Genomic DNA, 18,980 nt, shown 5'->3' on the forward strand with positions numbered 1-18,980 from the left:
CATGGCAAAGGCTAAAAATCCTTTGACCGGACAAAACAGACAAAATAAAGGAAAACTGTCAACAAAGTAATGTGCAAGAGCTAAAATACAGTGTTGTGGGCCGTACCCATGACAATAGGACGTGCTTTTTAAAGAATGGCTGCACCGAACTCAGGGCAAACATAATTTAGGTATCAAGGTGTGGGTTTCATCAGCGACTCTGACGTCAATTATTTCAAAATCCCTTGATTAGGATAAATCTAAAAAGGGCATCATTTTAGTTAATTTTCAGGAGGAAAATAACACACAACAGATCAGGTCAAGTTTATCTATGTAGCACATTTCTTTACATCATGAAAACATAAAAACATCATAAACACGGTCACTGGTTGTGAGGACCAGTAACAAACATTAAAATATGTCATCATCAATACACATCAAATATGTTCTTATTCAGCGAGAAAGCTGGTGAAAAACTAGGTGCACCCCAAAAACACTGGACACAGGAAATTCATAAAAACCCATTTAAATGTGTATGGTTTCTATCATGACTTTGTAGCTTAGTTGATTTATCCCCCTTTCTGTTCAGTAAAAGATTAAACACAGGAGTACAAATGTTGAGGAGTAATCTTACCAGTCATAGGACAACTATAGCAAATAATTAAGACCTTTGAAACTTTGCCCCAAAGTTGTTTTGTATTTTACACATGAATCACCCTCCAAAAAAATTAATTATCTTGCGCTGTCTCACATCATTTATGTGAGTCTGGAATTACAAACTTTATTGTACTCTAATGGGATTTATTTGATTGACCAGCTGTGATAGCACCGGCCACACATTATTGAAACAGTCCACAAATTCAACTGATTTGTTTTGCAGTTAAACACATTAAAAATGTAAATCCAATGTATTCTTAATAGTTCTGCCGACAATAGGCAACAATCACTGTCGGTTCATGCATGCTCAGTATGAGGGATTGCTGCAAAGCCATCAACAATGCAGACGACTGTCCACTGTGGCTCTACGCTCTTTCAGGAGGAGTGAATGCTGCTTGGAGAGACTTGATGCAACCTGCTGGGTTTCCTTAGAGAGGAAACTCTTTGACCAATCTGGAGGATCTGATTAAATTTGACTTTGGAAAGTGCCTTAAGATGACATGTTTCATGAATTGGCACTATATAAATAAAATTGTATTTAATTTAATTGAATTATGTAAGGAAAACGTCCGTGTTTTTGTGTTAGGTCAGTTTGAGTTAAGTTTGCTCAGCTAATCTTCTTGAAGTTGTTTTTGAGTAAAGTTACGATTTAACTGGACTCTTTTATGGGACCGTTACCCAAAATAGTTTGTCATTTGTGGGACTCTTTTTGGGTGGAATAAAAGACCCACTCTGAAGACATTTTTCCCGTGTCTTTTATGCTTTCTTTCACTGGTCGCTTGGTCCCTCACATTAGCACACAGCTGTGTGTAATCATCGGTGCTTCACCATCAGGAAACATCTAACATTTAGGATGTTATCCAAAACATTCAGCTTGATCTCATCTGACAAAAGCAGCTTTTTCCACAGTTTACACAATGTGTTCAACAGGAACCCCTATATTGCTTGTGTGGCTGTTGTTCAACAATTGTTGCTGTCCCATCAATAAAAGGCCAGATTGTGATTGCACAAGGCAAGGCAAGACAAGTTTATTTGTAAAGCACATTTCAATAACAAGACAATTCAAAGTACGGAAAAGTGCTATTGGCCAACCAATAGTTGTCCTGTTAACAGAGTCTTCCACCTGAGCTGTGGGTCTCTGCAGCTCCTCCAGAGTTGCTGTGAACCTCTCGGCTGCCTCACTGACTAATGCTATGTTCAGCTAGACCACCATGTCTTTGGAGCTTTGCAGTTGTGCCGAACTCTTTCCATGTTCAGAAGATGGATTAAACAAAACCTAGTGAGATGTTCAAAGCTTGGGGATGTTGATTTATGACCTTATCGTCTTTTAATTTCTATACAGGTTTCTCCATGACCCGTTTACTGTGTTTCTAGGTCGTCATGATGCTGTTGTTCAATAATCTTCTCTAACAAACCTCCGAGGTCTTCACACAACTCCTGCATTTATAACGAGATAGAATTACATAAACGGAAATCACTGATTATTTATTAATCAGTGACTTCTAAAGTAATGCTTTTTAAAAAGTTATCAGTGTTAAAAGAGCTATAAGTAAGATATTTACTGTAAAATCAACCTAAGTCATTCTCATTTGTCACCCTGGATGGAAGCAGCATCCCCTATAAACAATCATTCCTCTTCATCAACAATGTCTTAGTCACGTTTTTCTCCTTTCAAACGTAGAGGTACGGTCTGGATCTATTTCAGCGCAGTGTGTAGCTTGTGTTTACTTCCTGGTTCCTCAGCCAATCATATAAGATCTCCCAGTGGTCCCAGCACAGAGTGCAGCATTTAGTATTTTTATCTTGGCAAAAGAACAGCAGCCAGTAAGAGAAGCGGACCAGAAATAGAACAGAATACAACATAATATACCTGTCCTGTGTAAGTAAAAATCTCAGAACAGCAACACACCGTTTAAAAATGGCATGTTAGATTGTTGTGATTGGCAAGCTGTTGTACTGATTTGAGCCACAAGGTGTCAGAGGTTACTTATAGCTCCTTTAAAGTACAAATGCATGCCCTATTTTCAGACAAACCCAAAAAGCACATTAGAAATTGTGGCTTTAATGCAAACATATATGGAAGAGATTTTTTTTTTTTTTTTTTTTTTTGCAAGGTGCTTTACTTATCTTTGAAAAATGTTTGGCATTAAAGTGATGGCAAAAAAAAGAAGATCAGTGTTCAACTAATAATCATGTTGACAGTTTGATTCAGAAATCAAATCACTGCAGTCTCACTTTGATTGTTCATGATGCAGTGTTGTTCCTTATCTGTACAACATGATCTAATCTTTTCGAGACAGAATAGCAGTTTTCTCTTCTTGTAGAAAACTGCTTCAAAGTGATGTAATCTTGGTGCAAATAGACCTTTTGAAAGGTATTTCTGATTGACAGTTGCAGGTTTAAATCCACCTTCACGCCTTTTAGCAGTTGTGTCTGATCCCAGAGGGGAATCAAGATACATAAAAAAAGTGTTTACAGAAACAAATGAAATAAACTGATGAGGAACTTTGCCACACTGTGCAAATATTTATTAAGTAAATGTGTGTTTTCCTGCTTTATTCCTCCAGTTCAGATGCATTAACCCATTAGAGGGCACTGGTGCTTTCCACTTGAACAACGCACATCAGATGCAAATAAGTTCTTGTGTTTTACATTAGTTTGTGATTAAAAAAAAAACAGAAAATCAAAATGAACCATTTCAATGTGTGGAGTTAATATTTGGATTAGATCATGGTACATGAAAAGTATATTTTTCATGAACAAACATTTTCTAAATTTAAATTCAAATTTTGAATTTTGATTTACGGTACAGATTCCAATAAAGTTGCTTTATTGGGTTTATCTATTTATTTTTTTCTCCCATCACCCTTTTGGGGAAAGGAGGGGAAGGGGTTTAGTGTTGGTTGGAGCGGGTCTTTTTCAGGCTTGTCCAATGGTCTTTCTTAAATTAGCCATGGGGGCCGGAGGCTCCCTCCCTGTGCTGACAGAAGGAGGAGTCGCTGCCTGTCACTGTCTACAGTTTCATTCTTACCTGCACAGCCCTCCAGCCTTCACCACACTCGTGCCTCTGTGTGGCCACACAGACACACAGAGACTGATCCAAAGGCACAGACAATCAGGAAGAAGTTTCCTTTTTCATGCTTTTTTTTGTTTGTTTCATGCAGAGGAGGAATCTGTGGCATAAATTAACCGCAGGACAACTAGCAGGGGACATGGCTGGTTTTCTGCAAAGTTCCCAACTTTGCAGAAAGGTGGAATTTCTTAGGTGCTTACTCTTGACTCTGTGTCTCAGCTCATGCCCTGTTTCAGTGCTTTCAGAGCCGTTTGATACCAGTCACCTCCATTACCACAAGTCTGGACCCAATGAAGACGACATCATCATCGCTAACAATGGGATCAGGGTGCCTTTTGGGAGGTCAGTGTTTTTGGACCCTGTGAATGACCTGATTACAGAAGTGCAGCCCGGTGACCGCTGCCACATAACAGTTCTGGACAACGACCCGCTGACCCAGAAACCCGGGGTGTTGACCCCAAAAAGGTTTCCCTGTTCTTTTGGAGCCAACGAAGTGAAATACACTCATTTTGGATCTAGGAGCCCCAGCAGGGATCGTGTAAAACTGCAGCTTCGCTATGATTCCCACACAGACACAGTTATCGTCCCATTCATGCTGGAGGTGGAGGTGGTTTTCCAGCAGCTCGAGATCATCCTCAGGAATATGCCCCTCAATGTGGAGAAACTTAATGGGGACAGCAGCCCAATTGACAAAAAGGCTCTGGAGTTTTCCTTCGAGGACGGCGTCACGCAGTGTAAGACCGCCACGCTGGTCGGCGCTGGAGGTCTCCCCAGGTATGGCACACTTTTGAACGGCCCTCCCAGTGGCCAACTGGTCGACTGCGATAAGTTTGTAAATATGGGTATTCGCTACAAACACACTGCTAAAACCAAGTCACCAAACAGAGACTATATTCCGATGATGGTAGAGCTGCAGGACACTGAGGGCAACACAATAATGCAGGAGCACTTCCAGACAATGGTCAGAATCAGAGAGGGGGCGGAGAACACTGCTCCCAAACCCAGCTTTGTAGCCATGATGATGATGGAGGTCGATCAGTTTGTGATGACGGCCATTTCGAGCGACATGCTGGCCGCTGAAGATGTTGAATCTGACCCGGACGATTTGATTTTCAACATTACTTCGCCTCTGAGCCCTCAGCAGGGTTATATAATCAGCACGGACGATCAGAACCTCCCCATCACCTCCTTCAACCAGAGGGACATCAGAGATTTGAAAATAGCATACAAGCCACCCTCGGAGGACTCGGACCAAGAGAGGATTTTCCAGCTGGAGTTTGAAATTGTTGATTCTGACGGTGCTGTGTCTGAGCCATTTGCTTTTATGATAGTGGTGAAACCTATGAACACCTTAGCTCCGGTTGCAACCAAGAATACCGGTCAGCTATTGTTCGAAGGGCAATCCCGAGCTCTGTCCAGCTCACAGAATTTGGAAATCAGCGACGAAGATAACCTGGACGACGTAAGGATCACTGTTGTGGATGGTCTGAAACACGGAGACCTGACCGTGCTCGGGGCGCGGAGGAAATTCTTCACGCCGTCCGATTTAGACGCTGGCATTGTGGTGTACCAGCATGACGGCAGCGACACCTACAGCGATAACATTATTTTAAGAATGACCGATGGAAGAAATAAAGTGGAATTTTTGTTTCCCATCACTATTGTTCCCACTGATGACGAGCCGCCTATAATCAACGCCAACACTGGTCTGGTGCTGTTCAAGAATGAAATGATGCAGATCTCCCCCTTCATCCTGAGTGCCACAGATATCGACTCGGAGGACTCGTTCATAAGATTCATCCTTGAAGCGCCGTTCTCCACCATGGGGGAGCTCCTGCTCAGGCAAGTTGAGCCACCCACTGACCCTTCGCAGTGGAAGTTCAGCGAGACGGATGAGATGTTTGAGCAGGTGGTCACTGAGTGGTCTCAGAAGGACATTCTCGATGGAAAGCTGTTTTATCGTCACATCGGGCCTCACAGCACCACCACAGCGACAGATCACTTTGTGTTTCGTGTCCAGGATGACAACGATCCTCCTAATCAGTCAGGCGAGCACAGGTTCACCGTTAAAATCCTTCCCGTTGATGACCTCCCCCCAGAGCTGTTCCCAGGCACAACGCTTCATATGACCGTCCAGGAATATGAGCTCACATTTTTCCGAAAGAAATTCTTGTGCTACACTGATCTAGATTCAGAAGACAGAGATCTGAAATACACAATCACTAAAGTGCCTACTGATACGGACGAGAACAATCCAGCCGCCTTGGGGACGATTGTACTCACTGACAGTCCTGACACTGTACTTACAGAGTTTACACAAGCCCAGGTTAATCACCACAAAGTAGCTTACAAGCCTCCAGACCAGGAACTGGGGATCACTCCAAAAGTAGCTCAGTTCACATTCACTGTGGAAGACACAGCTGGTAACTCAGCAGATGGATTATTTACAATATTTCTCCAGCCAGTTGACAATAAACCCCCCGAAATTATCAACACAGGATTTACTGTCAAGGAAACAAGCACTTTTATAATAACCAGTAAGGAGCTGTATGCCACTGACACTGATACAGACGATGAAAATATCATCTTCACTTTGACCCAGGCTCCTAAATATGGACAGCTGCAATATCTAGGTATATATATGTCCAACGGCGAGACGTTCATTCTCGAAGATATCACAAATGGTCGCTTGACTTACATCCATGGTGGAGAGGAATCCCTCAGCGATACAATCGAAATTGCAGTGAGTGATGGTTTCCATGAGGTGCCCATTTCTCTCAGGGTCACCATAGAGCCAGTCGACGACGAGACCCCGACCATCATGCTCCCGGCCGGCGTGTTGGGAGCTGCGATCGACGTGTTGGAGAACGGTGCCACGGAGATCACCAGCAACATCATTCAAGGACGCGATAAAGACACGGATGACCTCATGCTTACTTTCATCGTCGAGGAACCTCCAAGGCTGGGTGAAATACTCGTCAACGGCGCTCCAGCTGAGAGGTTCACCCAGGAAGACGTCATCAACGGACTGGTCGTGTATACTCATACTTCTGGTGAAATCGGTCCAGTCAAAGTACACGACTCCTTCAACCTAACTCTGTCCGATATGTCTGATCAGTGGGTTGTGGGTGGCAACAAAGTCCAGGGTGTGACTGTTCATGTGACCATCCTTCCAGTTGACAGCATTCCACCTGTCGTCAGAGTTGGGGGGCAATTTGTTGTGGTGGAAGGAGAGAAAAATGTCATTACCATAAGTCACATTCAAGCTGAGGATGTTGACACCAACAATGATGACATCCTATGCACCATTATCGTCCAACCAAGATCTGGTTACGTGGAAAACATCTCCCCAGCCACGGGGTCTGAGAAATCAAGAGCCGGTACTGCCATCACGGCGTTTACCATTAAAGACATTGCGCTTGGTCACATCTACTATGTCCAGAGCATCCACAAAGGAGTTGAACCTGTGGAGGATCAGTTCACCTTCCGCTGCTCTGATGGCATCAACTTCTCCGAACGCCACTTCCTTAACATTGTCGTTATCCCAGCCAACGACGAGAAACCGGAGATTTTCACACGAGAGTTTGTGGTAATGGAAGGCATGAACATTGCTATTGACACGCCGTTTCTGAACGCGGCCGACGCTGACATCCCTGAGGACGAGCTGTTCTTTGAAATAATCAAAAACCCACAGCACGGTGCAATAATCCAGCAGCTAAGCACTGGCACCATCCCTGTGGAAAGGTTCAGCTTAGAACAGATCAAAGAAGCAGCCAACATTGTCTATGAACACGATGACTCTGAGACCAAAGAAGACAGCTTTGAGGTCAGGCTGTCTGATGGGAAACACGCCGTTGAGAAAACGGTTCTCATCGTGGTCATTCCTGTCGACGATGAGACACCAAGAATGGCTATAAACGACGGCCTTGATGTTGAGATTGGGGAGACGAAGGTGATCGGTAACAGGGCTTTGAAAGCGACAGACCTTGACTCTGAAGACAAAGAATTGACGTACGTCGTGCGATACGGTCCCGGGCAGGGCTACCTTCAGCGTATAAGCAAATTCGGTGACGTTTTGGGAAACGTAACCCTGGGGATGAATTTCACACAGGATGAAATAGACAAGCAGCTCATTCAGTACGTACACACAGGCCAGGAGGGCATCCGTGACCTGCTGAAGTTTGACGTCACAGATGGCATCAACCCGCTGATTGATCGCTACTTTTACATCAACATTGGCAGTATTGACATGGTTTTCCCAGATGTAATCAACAAAGGCGTGACACTGAAGGAAGGGGGGAAAGTAACTCTCACCACCGACCTCCTTAGCACATCTGACATCAACAGTCCTGATGAGTATCTCAGCTTTAGCATTACAAGAGCGCCCAGTCGGGGGCATTTAGAGTGCACTGACCTCCCAGGTGTTCCCATATCAACCTTCACCCAGCTGCAGCTGGCTGGCAATAAGATCTACTACATCCACACCTCGGACGATGAGGTCAAGATGGACAGCTTCGAGTTTGAGGTGACAGATGGTTACAATCCCGTCTTCCGGACCTTCAGAGTGTCCATCACTGACGTAGATAACAAGAAACCTGTCGTCACTGTGCACAAGTTGGTTGTGGAGGAGGGAGAAACCAAGCTGATTACGCCATTTGAGCTAACGGCTGAGGATCGCGACACGCCCGACAGCCTGCTGCGTTTCACAGTCACGCAGGTACCCGTGCACGGCCAGCTGCTTTTCAACAACACCCGGCCGATTACGGCCTTCACCAAGCAGGACCTTAACGAGAACCTCATTAGCTACAAGCACGATGGCACAGAGACCAACGAGGACAGCTTTTCTTTCATAGTCACCGACGGCACTCACACGGACTTTTATGTTTTTCCTGACACCGTGTACGAGACACGCAGGCCTCAAACGATGACCATCCACATCAACACAGTGGACAATGGCGTTCCCCAGATTGTGGTCAATAAAGCTGCTGCTTCGCTGAAAGTCCTCCAAATGGGACACCTGGGCTTCGTTTTCACCAGCAAGGTCCTGAGATCGGAGGACAGAGACAGTCCCCAGAAGGTCCTGAAGTACACTGTGTCTGAGGCCCCGTTGCATGGTTTCATCATGAATATGGAGCTGGGCAATCATAGCATCAAGACCTTCACTCAAGGTAAGCATGCCACAAAATTATTTAACAATGTCTAAATTCAACCCAGAGGGTCAGTGTCAGTGTTTTTTTTGCACATTTTAGATGTTTTCCAGCTTCAACACATCCAAGAAAAATGAAGGAGTCATTACCAGGCTCCTGCTGAACTTGATAGTTTGCTGAAGAGCTCATTCAGCCATTTTTGTCAGTGTTGGAGCACGGACACACCTAAAACGTGCAGGACATCGACCCCTGAGGACCAAAACTGAACAGCACTAATTTCACAAAATGTTGTTTTCAAAGTTTAAAGAGCTGAATTTTATTATTACCCCCTAAATTACTTAGATATTATCCATCCATCCATCCATTTTCTGACCCGCTTAATCCCTGATGGGATTGCGGGGGTTGCTGGTGACTATCTCCAGCATTCACCAGGCGAGAGGCGGGGTACACCCCTTAAATATTATATTCTTTAAAAACAAATGCCACGTTTAAAGCCACGTCTTATTGAAGAGTAAAAGTTCAGTATCACATTGCAATTTCTACTTTTAGTTTGCCTTGGGTTTTACATGGCTAACTTAAAAAAAGATGTATAATAATAACAAATTTATGCCCACAAATATCACCAAAAAAATCTCCCCAATGTTTCCCCAGATGACCGTTTTTAGAGTTCACACAAGTTCATACTTTTGAAGCAAAATTCCTGGATTTTCATTTGACATGTTGATCCCTTCTGTTATCAAACACAGATTTTTTTTTTTTTGTAGATTCACTCAAATCACCACAAAACAGCATCAACTGTGTACAAAAACATGTTAACCTGTAGACAATTTATCTGTAGAAAAGAACCCCTGATGCATTAAGAAGATTAACAAGATCTGAAATCATGGTAAAATAAATGTTTCACATATTCATTTAACATGAAAAGCAGTGAAATTCATATGTTCATCATTCAAAAGGTGGAATAATGAAATTTAGTTGTAGATACAAGTGGTTTTTCATACTCTCTTCTCTTTTTCTTGCTAATCTTAACCTGGAAAATGTTCAAATTTAATTTAAGGTTTTTAAAGATTGCTTCTGATTTTGTAGCTTGCTTTGAATTGAAATGTTCAATTCAATTCAATTTTATTTATATAGCGCCAATTCATGAAACATGTCATCACAAGGCTCTTTCCAAAGTCAAATTCAATCAGATTATACAGATTGGGTCAGATTATACAGATTGGTCAAAAAAGTTCCTATTTAAGGGAACCCAGTTGATTGCATCAAGTCTTGACAAGCAGCATTCACTTCTGACTTTTCATTATATTTTCATTCCTCTAATTTATTTTATGCCTTTGATTAGATTCATAAAAAAAACCTCAGAAATATAAAAAGTTATTTGCCTGTTTTTGCTATTTTGTTTATTTTCAGGTGCAATAATTTTGCCCTCAGCCACAGACCGGTTAAGTTAAAAGCAAAAATAAAGTCGATAAGGTCAAACCCTGCACCAATGAGGCAAAACGTGACAACAAACGTGTTTCTTCATAGTCACTTCAGTAAAATAGTTGAAATCTGAGGGAAAAAAAACTTCTTTTGATGTCATTTTTAAATAAAATAATTAATTTGCACATTACGAGATAATAACTCCTCTTTAAAAATGTTTAAAATCACATGACTGATCATCATATTTCCTACTTGTATTAAAAGGAACATGGTGGATGCTATCTAAGACTATGAAAAAAAAAACTATTCCCAATTTATACAGAAACAACATGACAAATTGTCTTCATTTGCTCTGTTATGTAATGTTAGAGCATGAGACTGATTTACTAGCACATAGTGAAAGAAAGTCATAGTATCAGGACCACATAAAAATATATACAACTACAGTAAATTTCACAACAGAAATGTTATGTTTATTTATGGTAGTGATGCTGATACTATTGATACTTTAACACGGTCAGTTTTAAAGTGACAGACATACATGTTTCTTTTGGCCAAATCAGATCTGAAAACTTTGTAAAAGTGTTTGTCGCACAGAAACGTCGTCATTTCATCCAAATGTTTGTCTCCCTCTGTTCATCGCAACAACAGCTGAAATCAACGACATGAAGATCTGTTACGTGCTGTTAGATGGGAGCAACGCCACCAGCGATATCTTCTATTTCACCGTCGAGGACAACGGTAAGAACCACAAATTGTTTTAAATATCAGCAGCTACACCAAATAGGGATCTGATAGGAATTATTCGTCAGAAAGTTGTCCATATCCTTTCACCCATAGCTGCTAAAAATCTAAAAAGAAAAGTTCTGCTCTCTGTCAGTCACAAGTGTTTGCATCACAAAGGCTTTGGGCAGCTGGCCATGACTGACACCAGGGCCAGAGCGCCGCCTCTGTTTGTAGCACCGCAGAGGGTTGCAGGTTCAAAGGACAGGGGTCAGAGGAGACCTGAAGCAAGCTCTTACTGTGGGTTTGTAAAAGGGAAAGACTCCCATGGGCTTCCATGTCCACGGACAAAAGGCTTGTTTTCCTCCGGGAGCTTCTCAATGCTTTGAAATGTCACACTTAAAATGCCGGTGAAGCGTTTAAACCCAGAGCAGATCATTTTAAGATGGAGAGGTTTCTGTTTTGGTTGTGTAAATGTTTATTGTTGATTGCACTATAGAGAATAAACTACATTTATCAAATAAGTGCAGGAGCTGAAGGTGATGTGTGACAAATTTTGTTCACCGTAAGAGAATCGTGTAAGCCGTGAAGACAAGTCCAACATTTGTGTGTTTCTGGAAGTGGATACACAGTTTGAAAAATATTTTTTTATTTATATTGCAAATCAGTTGGTATTAGTTGGGTTTGAACGTAAGCTCAACAAGTTACATTTTAAAACCATCAATATCTAACCTTTTGCTGTAAAAAAAGAAATTGAGACAAATGGAGGCAACAGCGCTACCAACTGCTCCACCGTGCAATCCCAACAAGATTTATTTTTTGAGCTCATGCAGCATCAGCCGCTGTTCACGTCTCCATAAAACAATCATAAAAAGGCTGAAATCTTTGTATTTTCACATGATTGGAAAATAAATTTTTCCACCCAATTTTGTTGATTGTGGTCCTGAACCCTGTTTTGGCCAGTGGACTCATTAATAAAGTCTGATACAGGCAATTATGAGGAAACCTCATATTAAAAAAAAAAAAAAATTATGCTTTACGTCAGGCTTTCAAATCTTCTTTATTTTTTGTTTTTTGTGTCCTGTCTGGCAATGTGTCAATAACAATTGTTGTCTTGATGCCAAAAAGAGCCCAACAGTTTTTACTTTCACAAGTGGAGCCTTACCGCTGTTACCGTAGTGCTACGCTTGATTTATATATATTTATGTATGATATATGCAAGAAATTTTATTAGAATTTTATATTGGGACTATTTCATGCTCAATGGACACTGAAATGGGAAGGTAGAAGATGAGAAAAAAGGAGAGAAACAGATGAGAGAAAATGCTAAAATGGAGAAAATGTGAAAAAAAGAGGAGAGGAAAGGGAGTCTGCTTCTACACCTGCAAAGAGAGATATAAAAGAACAGCAAAACCAGCCGATAAAGTGTTACAGGTACAAACAACCAACGCCTTGATACCATCACTGAAGAATATACAGTATTTTCTTTGTATCGTAATTGATACGTTAGACCAAAAAAAATAAATGTTCCTAATGTTTTCAGTATTTTTATATAGGTTGTGTAAAATATATGTTTATTTGTATGGTGTAAATTGTGTGTTCAGAGAAATACTGACTTTGTTGAAGAGGTAGAGGTCTCAAAAATATTTTTACATTTGGAGTTATAGGATTACGGATGCCAGCTTAAAAAAATATTAATAATTTAACTCCTGCTGATCACTCACTAGCTTTTAAAGCAAATATGAAGGAACCAAATAATGCATTTTGGTGACAAACAGTTTAAGTGGCAATGGAAAAAAAATGACCAGCCTCAGACTCTTTTGACTTAAGTGTTAGCTGGGAGAAATGCAGAAGTAACATCAGACCAGGCTGTGTTACACATTATAAATAGGCTAAATAGTTTTAAAGCTTCTTTTTTTTTTAACAAAGAACAAAAATGTTAACCTAGCAATAAAAATCCAGCCATAAAACCAGTTTCCCTCATGAGATTGCACCCAAAGATCCAGTATGTCTCCAGCTGGTGGATTACTCCTGGAAAGGGTTAAAAAGTCACAGAGGATGGATGTGGCTGCATCCCGGACATGCCTGAGCCTGCAGCTGCTCAGCATGCTAATGGTCAGACTATCTCCCAATAAATCTCAACAGGTGAGCTGTTTGTGTTTGAGGGTAAAACTCCAGGTCAGAAGAGATTTGCACCGCAGATAATCCCCCCACTTTGGCCTTCAGCTAACAAACGTTTCATCCTATTTAATCTATGAAGCCGGTCAACCTCGTCATGTATCTTAAACTTTATAAATTATGAAACAGAAGGAGATTCCAGGACTATCTTAAATTCAGATTTAAATTTTTGACTTACAAGCATTTGTAAAAATTAACTTTGCTTAAATAAGAGAAGCTTTGCAGCTGTTTGCTTCACTTTTAAAGGTGTTCTGTCTCAAATATCTGAAAACATAATACACAAAAAAACATGTTTATTGTTTTTTCTACATTTCTTGAAAACGGTGATGGCTGTAAATGCTATTCAGGTTTAACAAATGCATGTGCAGCTCTCACCCATTACCATTTTATCCCGACATATTTTATTTCTGTATTCTTTAACAACCCAGATCTCAGAAATTAATTGAGCTGCTTACATGCTAGTTTATTTCTCTAGATTATAATATTTGTCTTATTAGTATATGATTTTCTGAATATTTTATCTTTCAATATAGTTCAGCTGACACATATTTTAATCCCTTTTGAAATAGAGATTTTTTTGCCTAGTGATGTTCAGCAGCCTAAAATGAAAGAGAGGTTTAGAAGACTCTTAAATTGTCAGGCTCTGTGTTCAGTTTCTACATCTTTTGTTAAAACAACGTTTTGATTTCAATCCTAAAAGCCGTTAAATCATTTTATTACAAAAACTTGTTGAATAAACTTAAAAGAACTGTGGAAATAATTTCAGCAGAATTGCTTTTTTCAAACTAATTTAATAAAAAGCGTACCAATGTCACAGGGACACAAAGTTGAATAAAAACGTTCTGGGCTGGCCCAAGGTTGTGTGGGGCCTTGAGCAGAATTAGATTGGGGGCCCCTCCTTCTGTTTAAAATGTACCCACCTTTTAATAGTGTTTCAATACCGATGTGATTGTATCTGGGTGAGGGGACTTGGCTGAACTTGAAAGCTATGGTGGATTATTAGCTTAGATGTATTTACGGGGGGAAAAACGAGCTCCTACACAATGAAGAATGTTATTTTCCACCTTTGCAAAGTGAACTTGCCAACAAATTTGAATAAAAAAAGTAAAACCTTTCAATTTATCCAAGCTGTCAAATCAAATTTAATCTGTATTCTTCTTCACAATGACTAAAGTAAAACTTTTTGATCTATAGTGTTAAAATTTGAGCATTTATAGGAAGCCTCTGGTGGTTTAGTGGCATAAGCTTATACCCCGTTTACACTAACCTTTTTTAACCGAGCCGACACCAGTCCGAGCTCGGTAACCGAGATAAGTCTTGAGTGTAAATGGTCAGCAGACTGAACTGAACCGAGCTAGACATAACTGGACCGCGCTAAATGCAGACCAGTTCCTGGTGTGGTCTCGGCCTGGTTTTTTCTGTCCCGGTTATATGATAACGAAGAGCGCATGAGCAGACCGCCTCATCCCCTTACAGTCAGCTGACTGTCCGAGGTTTTTCCGCCGTGTCTGGCTGCACGTCCCGATTCACACTCCATTCAGACAAATTTTAGACATTCATAATAATACTAGCTTCCTTACCGTCCCACACGATTTCCAGAGATGATTCTGCTTAGCAGTGTGATGAACCTCGGTGTCTGTTATTGTTTCCTGCGTCTGTAAATCCTTATTAGACGTTTGTTTGTCTTATCCACGTCCCAAAAGCCGACTCTGTCCAACCATAACATCCTGAATGTTACGGGCGCCGCTGTTTTGATTTGCTTTGTCCCGCCTTCAATTCCAGAGAGCAGTAGTACCGCAGATCGTCACTAGGAGGCGAGGAGCAATCAAGGAACAGGGATAGTGTGGTGTATAAACGGTCGTCAGAACGAGGCTCGGCTTGGTTAATTGATCCAAGCTCGGACTGGTCTCGACTCGGATCGGTTTAACAAGGGTAGTGTAAATGGGGCTTTAGTTAGCTTGTGTCTTATTTTTTTATGGTTGGAGAAGTTTCTGCATGTTTTTCTCTGTGATCTGTGATGACTCCTTCCTCACAAATCTAACAACTTTGCTTTAAAAGCTGCAAAGATACAGGAAGTAACTACATTTCATCCTGAATCATTTCACTTTTCTGTTTGCACAGCAATCGTAGCTAAAGTAAATGTGAACAGAACTGCTTGTTTCTGGTTTGTTTTGAGTAAATGAGGCGTTCTCGTGAAGTAACTAGAATGTTAAACCTCACCTCTTCATCTAGTAATGGCAGTGACCTCCACCACAAACTCTAGTTCCTGTTGGGTTGGTCCATCTGTCTGCTGGGAAAGCAATAACTCCCCTGCAGAAGGTCAGACTCTCCCTCCAGGCCTCCAAACAGAGAGATCCCAAAGCAATAAATACCTCATTTTTACAAGTGGATACACAACCTGTTTGTGTGTTCAGTTCTGACAAGCCCTGGGCAAATTAAAATGTCCCCCAGAGGTGAAGGAAACTTGTAGACTGAGGGGATGAAATGTCATTGCAACATTTAATTATGGTAAATTTTTTATAGACTAAATGTAACTTCTTGGAAAGCATGAAAGGGGTCAAAAAAAAAAAGCCGAACGATTGTTACAGAATATTTAAAGCTTTTGGAGAGGAATGGTGGCAGCTGTCCCTCAGTGTCCAGATAACAGTTCCCTCTCTGTGGTTAAAATTGAAAGTAAATATAACATCTCATCTCTGCTAAATTTAAGCAACAGCTCAGAAGAATGACTCAAGTCAGCGTCTCTGGTGTTCAAGGTGTGCATAAGCCACCAAAATCTCTTTTTCCCCCAAAACTGAAACAGGTGGTATTTAAAATACAAAAAATACAGTCATTTTAAATAAAATACTATTAAATATAATTGAAAAATAATTAATTTCAGCAGCTATATTCACCTAAGTGAAACACATTATGTAGATAAATGTCGGTTTTAAGCCTTTATTTCTATTAATTAGGATGATTATCTGCTTAAGGTGACATTTAAGATATCACATCAGACAGATAAAAAGAAAAAAACAAAATTACATAATGTGGTCGTCATGAAAACCATGTTTAATACTTGCTTAAAGGTTATTATTTTTAAAAGGTGTTTTTTAATCGGACAAAGATGCCTCATTGGAAAGAATGCTCTAATTTACTGAATATGACAGCATAGTGGTTCAAAGGCATCCAATGAAAACCAGGCCCTGTGTCAGAGTTTAAAAAAACCTTTAAAAGTGCTTAAAAACACAATTTATTTCCAGCAAAGGAAGATAATTTTTATACTTCCCCATCGCCATTAATCTTAGATCCAATGAAACTGGTTGTCTGTTCTTATTTCTTGCTGTTGATGAATTAAGTAGCAGTCACTATGTAGTAATTCATTTCAGTAAAAAAAAATTATATAACGGCAATTAACAACACATGTCATCTCAAGGCTCTTTACAAAGTCAAATTCAATCAAATCATAAATCAGACAGAGTGGTCAGAAAGTTTCCTCTCTAAGGAAACCCAGCAGGTTGCATCAAGTCTCTCCAAGCAGCATTCACTCCTCCTGAAAGAGCGTAGAGCCACAGTGGACAGTCGTCTGCATTGTTGATGGCTTTGCAGCAATCCCTCATACTCAGCATGCATGAAGCGACAGTGGAGAGGAAAACTCCCCTTTAACAGGGAGGAGAACCTCCAGCAGAACCAGAACCAGGCTCAGTGTGAACGCTCATCTGCCTCGACCCACTGGGTTCTTGTACTGTACAGTATTCAAATAAGTTTAATACGTTTGTTTAGGCTCTTTCTTTAAAGGGTACTAATTGGCCTTGTTTGTCCAGTTGCAATTTGATGTCTAGAAAGTCACGTACCAATTTAATTAATGTATTATTTAACCAAAGCTTAATCTGGATATGGTTAATTCCATTTTTCTATTTCGTCCTGTCTTTCTCATTACATCAAAAAAAAATTTGATATTATAAAAATTATAAGGCTCACCTGCCCTTCCCACCGTTTCTGCCATCTTTCCTTTACCTTTTGTGCAAATACAAATTTCCTTTCTCCTTCACTGAACGGAGCCATTATACGAATTTGACTGATTTTTGTAGCCAGTTTTGCATATTTGTGCATTAACTGATCAGAAACCGATTGGATTTTTTTTTGGTTTCCAACCAGCCAGTCACCGGTCGGGTCTGATCAAGTTAACAATATTCCAATTTTAATCACCAGCTGTTGTCTTACATATCACTTTTGTTGTACATATAAAACGTCTTTTATGGTTTGCCGCTACATTTATCAATAATAACAAATACCTTTGCTTATAACGTTTCTATTTTGTCTTCAGTTTTTACTCAGAGACTTGAGTAAAAAGAGTTTGCTCAAATGAACGTGCGTGAATGTGCAGCTGGATGACATTAAGTCTGTCAGCTGGTTTCTCTGTGCATCCCCAAAATAAACTAATTAAATCCTTTTGCACAATATTAATTAAACACAGTCATTTTAATTAAACACACTAGGCAAGAAAACAGAAAAGACACCAATATTAACTTGTACATTCCCTCAATAGTTAAGGGTGCATTTTTTTTCAGTAGCAACAACTGGGCTGAGGGATCAGGGAGTCTTTGGTGTGTCTAGTGGTAAACGATCATAGAGCGCCGGCCGGGGGAATGCACTTCCTGCGAGGCTCCAGACTCCAGAACCACAGACGGAGAGAGCGGGCCTGCAGTGAAGTGGCTCCCCAAGCAGACAGGTGTGTAAGTGAGAAGGTCTGCGGTCACTCTGCTGTTAACCCCCCTGGAAATCCAACCCAATCACATCGCCTGATAAATCCCACAGCGGAGGTGCGTGTTCTCCATCAGGACGAAGGAACTGAGGCAGGGAGGAAAATGTGTTCGCTTAATTTGGGTGTTTTTGTCGTTTTCCTCAGTTCGTTCGGCATATTCCTACGCTTTAGGGTTCCATGCTGACTGACATGACTGTGTTATACTTCCTAACTGTGTTTGGGGATCTTAGGTGTCAGTCGCGTCAACAGTCACAGGAGATTTAGTGACTGATGGTGCCACAGTCGGGGCCCCCCCGTGACTCCTGGAAGCCAAGGCCTCTCAGTCCTCCTCCACAAAACTCCGCTCTGTTCTCACTTTCCCTTTAGTGGTACCCTTAAGGGCGCCGCTAAGCTCCTTTTCTGGTTTGTTCGCTATTATCCCACATCTCCCGTTTTAATATTTGTGGGAATTTCCTGAACCTTTAAAAAAAAAAAAATCCCTTAGACTCTCTTGTGTTTCTGTCCCTTTTCTTCAGCCGTGATTTATGGTGCTTGCGGGGCTTTTAGGGCGTGGGGCTATGATGTATGGCTTCAGCGGTTATTATTATCTGCTCTCATATGGCAAAGCTGTTGCAGTGCCTGGCCGAGCTCTCACCGACTTACCTTGGCTTTCATTTGGGGCCCACATGAAGATCTCCGTTCGTTTGGCTGTTGAAGCATTCATCATTTTTGTGAAAATTTTTTTAGTTTCACATAACTGCCTTGGGAAAGTTAAATTATTTGGATTATAGTTTGAGCTTTATGAGACACTTGGTGAAGCAAAAATACAGACTTTGACCAAAAAAAAGGACTGACTAATCCTTTTGAGATTAAGATGTTTAGCCTGCAAATCGTCATCTGGCAGCTCTTTGATCAACCAGATCACACTTTGAACGTGTGACGCTGAAATTCAGCGCATAGCTGCCTGGAACTCCCGCATTATTTATACGAGCAGGATGATTGATGAGGAAATGCAGAGAGGTGATGCTTGTTGCTTGACGAGGATATTCTTAGCAGGTTGCTGCTCCTTGCATCATGCTGA

The 18,980-nt window shown here is 41.0% G+C and overlaps 1 protein-coding gene across 1 annotated transcript in view; it reads left to right on the top strand.

Annotated features, from left to right (window-relative positions):
* The first annotated feature begins 3,672 nt into the window (after nt 1–3,672).
* The window catches only part of frem3 (Fras1 related extracellular matrix 3), a 58,295-nt gene continuing 42,987 nt past the window's right edge, over nt 3,673–18,980 (top strand). Inside the window, exons 1-2 of the mRNA XM_036137542.1 lie at nt 3,673–8,877; nt 10,930–11,019. Coding sequence (XP_035993435.1) covers nt 3,774–8,877; nt 10,930–11,019 — 5,194 coding nt within the window. The 5' untranslated portion in view covers nt 3,673–3,773. The remainder of the gene's footprint in view (nt 8,878–10,929; nt 11,020–18,980) is intronic.

Source organism: Fundulus heteroclitus, chromosome 5 (genome assembly GCF_011125445.2).
Source record: "Fundulus heteroclitus isolate FHET01 chromosome 5, MU-UCD_Fhet_4.1, whole genome shotgun sequence".
NCBI classification, from domain to species: Eukaryota; Metazoa; Chordata; class Actinopteri; order Cyprinodontiformes; family Fundulidae; genus Fundulus; species Fundulus heteroclitus.